This window comes from Limulus polyphemus, unplaced genomic scaffold, assembly GCF_000517525.1.
Source record: "Limulus polyphemus unplaced genomic scaffold, Limulus_polyphemus-2.1.2 Scaffold778, whole genome shotgun sequence".
NCBI classification, from domain to species: Eukaryota; Metazoa; Arthropoda; class Merostomata; order Xiphosura; family Limulidae; genus Limulus; species Limulus polyphemus.
Window position 1 is genome coordinate 89,253 of NW_013666388.1, and position 8,575 is coordinate 97,827.

An 8,575-nucleotide genomic window follows, 5' to 3' on the forward strand; every position below is an offset into this window, starting at 1 on the left:
TTACCGCTGAACCATAGAGGGGCAAAAACAAATAGATAGAATGTTTGGTACAGGTAAGTTTGTACAAGAAATTGGAGGAGTTTTTTTGAGAGTCAGCCTATTGTTTGTAGCTGGAGTTGTTGACAAAATCTTCTACAAAATGTTGGATTGACATTTATCAAACTTTGTGAAAACATAACAAAAACAAATTCGAATATACGTAGAGAGAGACGAGTTGTCATTTTCAATATTTATTGTAAAAAAAAAAAGCAATAACTTCAAAACTTTAGGTTAACTTCAAATCCATATAACAAATGCTGGCAGTCCAGACATGATGTTTCATACTGTGGCGCCCTCTTGAAATTTGCACTTTACATCTATAATAAGTTTTGGTTTCTACTTTTATTTTAATAATTTGAGTATCATCGTGTGATTACCAAGACCGAGCGATTTTAAGCTAATATTGTAACCGCTGGTGGGAGTTTCAGATTATTCTGTCAAACACAATTACTCACTTTGATATATTTGTCAAATTTAGTTCTTAAGCTAAAGGTGTTTTCAAGCTATTTGCTTTATACAGAATTTAGAAAATAACGCATTTTTACGGTTTTAGTGACATCTAGAGGTGTTAATGAGAGTAAATATTGCACTCATGTAATCATAGACTAAAATCATTTTCAAGCTAAAGCTTATTTTTATTTCATATTTTTTGTTTCTAATATTTTCACATAAAATAATATCATAATAAAAATTTAAAAAACCAGTCAATATAAACGCAATTTTCAGAATCTGGATTGTTTCTTTTTTTACATTGACTGAAAGTGTAAATATCTTACAGTGTGTTTCTTTTCCTTGTTGAGCTTGAGTATCAAATACATTCTGACCATATTCAAATTCTGAATTTCAACATAAATGTTATTGCAAAGTAACCTATGGTTATGTATTAACTGCACGGACATCATGTTGTGTAATCCTATGCTATATTTCAGTGAAACATATATATATATATATATATATATACAATTTTGTACCTTGTTTTGCTAAAACAACTTAACTACGTAAAATTAAACATGTTTTTCGACTTGTACCCCTTCTAATCAAACACTGCTAATTTACACGGGTAGAATCAATGTTGTAACCGTGGATTTGATGTGGAGATCTTGTTATCAATATGTTCGTAATCTCACCAGAAAAACATGTTAAAGCAGTCTCTTTCATTGTAAAGTCAATAGGTAGCAAGAGCTTAGAAAAGTCTACGATAACGATTACACACAATAATCCTCAATAGGGAATCGAGTAAGGAGTCGAATTTGATCTCTAAAAATATGTATACCAAACAATGTCTTACTTGATTAAAATCAAAAGATTGTTTAATTGTTTCAAAATGTTCGCAACAAAAAAAAGAGTTATCAGGGCATGGTCATTCCTACTTTTAAACTAATAGACTAGAGGGGAGCCAACTAGTCAATAGCACACGCTTTAGATTCTTGAGCTACTCTTGTCTGATCGAGTAATAGGATTTCACTGTCACTCTTACAGAGGACCTACGGCTCCAAAATTTGGAGCGTTTTTTTTTACGATAACGTGACTCGAACCATGAATCCACAGACTAGGCCATACCCGGTCCAAATAAAAAAAAAGAGTGAGACCATACAATCCCATTTATATTGATACAATAAGGTAGTTTAGATTTTATAATTCCAGCCATTCTGAACTTTTCTTTGCATAGCTCTGAAGAGTCGGTTGTAGAAGTTGGATGCTTAAAATATGTAGCTGGCTCAGGAAGAAGATCTGAGGGTTAATATAATAAAATATACGTGTTGGGGCGGGACAGCGGTCTTCACTTTTTCTTCAGACAAGTTGGAGCAACAACAACAACAAAATTCAAAACTGAAATTTCATGACCGACTGTTGTATATATATATATATAAAAGGTTTATACATGTTAGACTCATATTATTAGTGATATTGTATTTAATATATATATATAACCAATAAACTAGTTTTCTTTATGACTTGAGCAATGTGATCGGTGTCAGATTTTTCCCCTTTATAGACAGTAGTGTAAAACATAACTGATGCCGCTTGGCTTGCTTCCTTTCTCTTTACGTCAATCAACTGAAGATTTTGTTTGTAGTTAAACACAAAACTATATAATGTGCTATCTGTGCTGTGCCAACCACGGGTATCGAAACTCGGTTTCTAGCGTTATAAGTCCGCAGACTATCCGCTGTGCCATTAGGTGGACCAACTGAAGGGAACAGCTTTAAGGATTGTAAATAAGTTGTCTCCATTACTAAGCGGTTTTCTTTGTTTTCACATGCTGTTTGAACGGGAAGTAAAAGTCAACGTTTGCATCAACACTTGATTTTGTACTTGCCTGATGATTAAGCTTTTTTTTTTTTAAGTATGTAAACAAAATTTGTTTTTTGTTGATAAACAAAGTTACAATTCGAATAATAATTTTTTCTGTGAACAAAAATTCATGGCTAATATTATAATATCATTTTAGGCTATATATTCACTATTGTTTTAATTTTAATATAGTTAATCAATAAATAAACACTAACCCATGACCTTATTTGTGCTTAACTTCAAACAAACAAACAAATCTTATTATGCCATTTTCACGCACTTCATTTAAGCTAAGCTTTTCTGCAGGCATTATGTGTTAGATCGATAAATCCTAGTCTATTTTAAAATATTTTACGCTGTTAAACAAACAAACTCATGCACGCGTAGTTATATGTAATAAAACTACACATAAAGTAAACAATAAAATATAGTAATGGTATTTATGATAGTGTACAGACTAAGAAACAGTTATGAGCTTTTAGTGTATGACACAGTTTTACGAGCAGAAAAGATGAAACCCACAAAAACGAATAATTAAACCCGTAGTAAAGAAAATAAATAGCTAAAAGGTGAAACGAACTGAAGCTGAGTTATTGCAAAGTAAAGTAAACATAAAGTTGTAATGAATGCAAACTTAGCTGGTTATATAGAAACGTCTGTTCACAAAGTGATAAGCATATGGTTTTGAACGAACTTCTCATGCGTATTTTAGACCTAAATAAGGCGAGAAAGCTCATAGAAACCGTATTTAGTGTAATGCTCATTTGTTAGGAAGTTACATGCGGGTTGAGTATTGTTTGTGTGAAATACTTTGCAAATAAAACAAATTAAAGTTGAAATCGAAGTAAGTTGTCATGTGATGGCAACGACATTGTGCCATCGTGTAGCATACTCGTTGCATCAAGAAGTTTGACTAAGCAAAAAACAGTTAAGGTTTTTCTGAATTGAAAAGCCAATATACAATCCGGACTCCCTGGACAAAGGCCTTTCTAACAATATGAAAATTGTAGGTTTTTGTTTTGAGAAATTTGCGAGAAAGCTCCAGACAGACAAACGAAAGTGTATTATTTATATAGACGATCCTTCAGTGAATTGTACTAAAATACCCACGTGGCTGGTTTCTTAATTAGAGTAAGGTTTCAAGTTACTCTCAAAATCGTGTAGTAGTAATATTTGTTTGTTTTTAAATTTCGTGCAAAGCTACACGAGGGCTATCTGCGCTAGTCGTCCCTAATTTAGCAGTGTAAGACTAGAGGGAAGGCAGCTAGTCATCACCACCCACCGCCAACTCTTGGGCTATTCTTTTAACATAGAACAGTGGGATTAACCGTCACATTATAACGCCCCCACAGCTGAAAGCACGAACATGTTTGATGTGACGGGGATTCGAACCCGCGAACCCTCAGATTGCGAGTCGAGCGCCCTAACCACCTGGCCATGCCGAGCCACTAGTAATGATGTAAAGAGTAAAAGTCCTTCGATGGGTCAGCGGCAAGTTCAAGGATTCACGATACTAAAATTCGGAGTTCGATTTCCTGCGGTGGTCAGAGTACAGATAGCCCATTGTGTATACTTGCGCTAAGAAATGAACAACATATGAACAAATACAGTATTATATATATATATATATATATATTTTTGGAAGGAGGAATTCCATATTTTGTACTCATCATGGAAATTTACCTCACATTTGTTGATGTGTTTTTTTTCCATATCTATTGATATATTTCCTTATTTACTCTCACGTTTGAATAATAATATTGCTTTAATTTTTCTCATTTAATGAAGCAGCAGCATACATACAAATTTATAAATAATATATGAAAATTGGCAGCAAGTAAAAGTGGCACTTACCCATTAAAGAAAGCGAATAATTTTTAGATTCCTTGAAACTTAAAGAAAATTTATTAATATATATTTCATTTAATTATGTGACGTAACAGGAGTAAGAATATTTTTTACTTTCAGTAAATTCGAGTTAAGAGGATTTATTTTAAAATGACTCTGTATTGAAATTCAATGCTTGGATCTATATGTTATAAGTTTTGTTATTGAGCTCCAATGTGTCAACGTCGGCACCTAGAACCCGACTGGCTCGTTGAACCATAGCGTGAGATCAAGCCGGGGGATCAATGTGCTGTTACATGGAACAAGAGGATTCCTGAAAGAAACAGACTCACTATTAGTATATATATTAAATACATGTTAACTATTTTCTAAATGCACAAAAAAATTAATTCTATAAACAACTAATCAAAATTTGTATCGTAGAAAGTCCAGCATTTTTGTTTGTTTTTTTAATTTCGCGCAAAGCTACACGAGGGCTATCTGCGCTAGCCGTACCTAATTTAGCAGAGGGAAGGCAGCTAGTTATCACCACCCACCACCAACTCTTGGACTACTCTTTTACCAACGAATAGTTGGATTGACTGTCACATTATAATGCCCCCACGGCTGAAAGGGCGAGCATGTTTGTGAGTCGAGCGCCCTAACCACCTGGTCATGCCAGTCCAGCATTTAAAACCTCAAATACTCTTCAGTTAGAATGAATTATGGCCCACCAAATGTATTGGTCTAATAAATGCTGTTAATGAAATAAGTACTAATTACATTCACCGCTTTCAAAATGTGTACACAAGCTCAACTTACGATACGTCCGAAACATTGATTGTTCGATGAACTTCGCAGAAAGTTAGCAACACGAGGGTCTTGTGCTCCAACTGCCTCTAATTTTCAAGTGATAGATCAGCTTCCTTCCCTCTAGACTATCACTTCAAACTTAGGGATGGCTAGCGCAGATAGCCCTCGTGTACTGTGTGCGAAATTCGACAACCAAACAGGAAGCAACGTGCAACATAAAATCATCGTTATTGTCTAAATCAACGTCCAGTTCTGAGGAAATACGTGCCATTAAATTCTGGTTGTATCTAAATCAACGTAGAGTTCGGAGGAAATACGTGCCATTAAAGCATTGTTGTTTCTAAATCAACGTCCAGTTCTGAGAAAATACGCGCTATTAAATGATTGCTGTGTCTAAATCAACGTCCAGTTCTGAGGAAATACGTGCCATTAAATCATCGCTGTGTCTAAATCAACATATACTTAGGAGTTATATGGGTGAAAGAAAAAAAAAAGAATGTGATAATATATCAAAAACACTATATCTTCTACATCCAGTGACAACACAGATTTTCGCTCAATACGAGGGATATTCAGGGCAGTTGGGATACGATAGACACAATAGTGGTCGAGAAGCTATTTATATCATCAATTACTTGAACAATAATTGTTTCGGTGTAAACTAGATTAAGCTGGTTAACTGTAATATTTGTTTCGGTGTAATCTAGATTAAGTTGGTGAACTGTAATAATTGTTTCAGTGTAAACCAGATTAAGTTGGTGAACTATAATAATTGTTCCGGTGTAAACTAGATTAAGCTGGTGAACTGTAATATTTGTTTCGGTGTAATCTAGATTAACTTGGTGAATTATGATAATTGTTCCGGTGTAAGCTAGATTGGTTAGGTATAATTAGGTTTATGATTTTTATGGCCATCAAATTTATTAATTATTTAATGACAAATTGTAGCAACACATGGAATAAAATTCTAGTTTTGTCTAGATCAACTTACAGTTAGGAAGCAACACGAACATAAAATCACAGCTATCTCTAAACTAACGTACAGTTAGAAGACAACAGGTGGCGCTAAGACCAATTTATCTAAATCAAGCCCCAATTATATATAATTTAATGTATCGTAAGTTAAATTAACGTATACACATGGACACTGTTTTCCATATATGGTGTGTCAAGGTCGTCGCGAGAACGAGGCTGAGTATTTTGACGAGTAAACAAAGCAGATTCTCTTCGATCATTCCACCAATAACTACAACCACTTCATAAGTCATCAGGCGATAAATATAGATTTCCACACACAAATATATCTTATCAAATCTCACTCCTTTCAAAATTAAGGTTTAATAGCACACTCGTGTCTTTTAAGAGGAAAATAAGTGGGATAACTACATCCCTATGGGCAATAATAGCTTTTTAGGCCTATATTATAGTTAACAACTAGCTTTATGCTTTGGATCTGGCTGTATATGACAAACCTATTCTATATGAGTTCGAGTTGTCCCTTCTCATTACATTCGATGTTTATGTTTCAGAATATATTTACAATACATAGGAATTAAAACAGGATATAATCCAAAATATGAAAATGTTACTGCTTATGTAGATGAGGGTAATGGTGTAGATTTGGTGTATCTGGATTTTCAGAATTCATTTAATAAGGTGCCACATAAAAGGTTTTAAAAAAATCCATTTGTGTGGGTGATAAGTTAGCTAATTGAATAGAAGAGTGGCTGGATGGGAGAAAGCAGAGAGTTTATTACAAATGGAGTTCAGTCAAACTGGATTAATGTCACAAGTAAGGTACCTCAGAGCTCAGTCTTAGGACCGTTGCTCTTTTTGATTTACATCAATGACATAGATGAAGGAATGGTCAATAAACTACTTAAATTTGCAGATGATATTAAGGTCTTGGGTGTTGCTAACTGTGAAGAGGATGTTTTTGATTTACAAAAGGATTTAGATCATACAGTGAGTTGGGTGAATAAATGGCAGATGTATTTTAATTATAATAAACAAGCGGAAATACCCATCAACTGACAGGGAATGTTTAAACTTAATTAAAACAATGTAAGTTTAACAGCAATCATATACTTCAAAGTAATAACTTAAATATAATATTTATCTTAAAATTTTAAAATTATAACAAAGCTTCTTCATAAACAACATTTGCAATTTGTTTTCCATCTCCTAACAAATAAAGATTTTGAGGTGATCCCACCCTTGAACACCCTACACCTCATTTACCATGAGAAAAGCATGGTTGTTTGTGAAACAATTCAACAACTTTCATGCTTTGACCTTCAATCCCTTTAGAATATTCAACATTGTCTAAAGCGTCAACCTGCCAAGATTGTTTGAGATGGACTCAATAGGCTGGGAGTAATTAACCAATAGGCTTTACAAAACAGAAATAGGGTTAAGTTCAATTTTGACCCCCTTAGGACATTTCCTATAGTTCATAGTGTTTACATACATATTTGGGTTGAGATTGGCCTAATAGGCTCCGAGGAGATAGGGTGCTATATATATAGATGCAAGATAACGCATCTGAGTTATCATAATTTGAATTATGAGTATAATTTAGATAGAAATAACCTTAACACTGTCAAATGATTTTTGAAATTCCAGATACATCAAATCTACACCCATACTCTCATTTACATGAGCAGTGACCTTTTCAAAGAATGTCAAAAGATTTGTAAGGCAAAATTTTCCCTTAGTAAAACCATGTTGACTATTCATTAACATTCTAAACTTTAATTGACTTTACAAAGCATCTTTTATCAGACTTTCTAAAACTTTTCCCAAAACTGATGTATGACTAATAGGCCTGTAATTACTGGGTGATAATATAGTGTAGCTGGTAATTCATGGCTTCAATGATCTGTTATGATAATGATTTCATAAATTTAGCTTAAAGCTACACAAATTTTCGAATAATTTAACATAAAATACATATGGGAATTTAAGCACCTTCACCATACCTTGTCAAAAGCCACATGCTGGGTTGTTTACTCGTAAAAATAAACGCGGTCAATATAGCCGCCGAACCATGTCCCTGTATACTGTTACGAGGTAACAGGTAGCATTAAATTCCAGTTAGGTCTAATTCAACGTATCATTAGGAGGCAACTAATGGCGTTAAGTCCCAGTTATATCTAAATCAACGTACAGTTAGGAAGCAACACGTGGCGTTAAGTCCTAGCTATGTTTAATTCAACGTATAGTTAAGAAGCAACACGGAACATAAAATCCCAGTTATGTTTAAACAAATGCACAGTCAAAAGACCATACGTGGAGTTAAGTCGGTTATATAGAAATAAACACACAGTCAGAACGAGCACAGATTTCAGTGAAATATTTGGTAAATGGAATGTATCAGTACAACATTTGTATTAACTATATAATCAATCTAAAACAGCCTAAACCTTTGGTTTTAAATTAATAACTAAACCTTTGGTTTTAAATTAATAACTAAACCTTTGGTTTTAAATTAATAACTAAGCCTTTGGTTTTAAATTAATAACTAAGCCTTTGGTTTTAAATTAATAACTAAGCCTTTGGTTTTAAATTAATAACTAAGCCTTTGGTTTTAAATCAATAA

At 33.6% G+C, this 8,575-nt stretch overlaps 1 protein-coding gene across 2 annotated transcripts in view; it reads right to left on the minus strand.

Moving 5' to 3' along the window:
• Positions 1-4,280: 4,280 nt before the first annotated feature.
• LOC106460479 (peroxidase-like) overlaps positions 4,281-8,575 on the minus strand; it is a 51,517-nt gene continuing 47,222 nt past the window's right edge. For both annotated transcript variants that reach the window (XM_022387215.1, XM_013920178.2), the window contains exon 18: positions 4,281-4,495. In XM_022387215.1, coding sequence (XP_022242923.1) covers positions 4,414-4,495 — 82 coding nt within the window. In that variant the 3' untranslated portion in view covers positions 4,281-4,413. The remainder of the gene's footprint in view (positions 4,496-8,575) is intronic.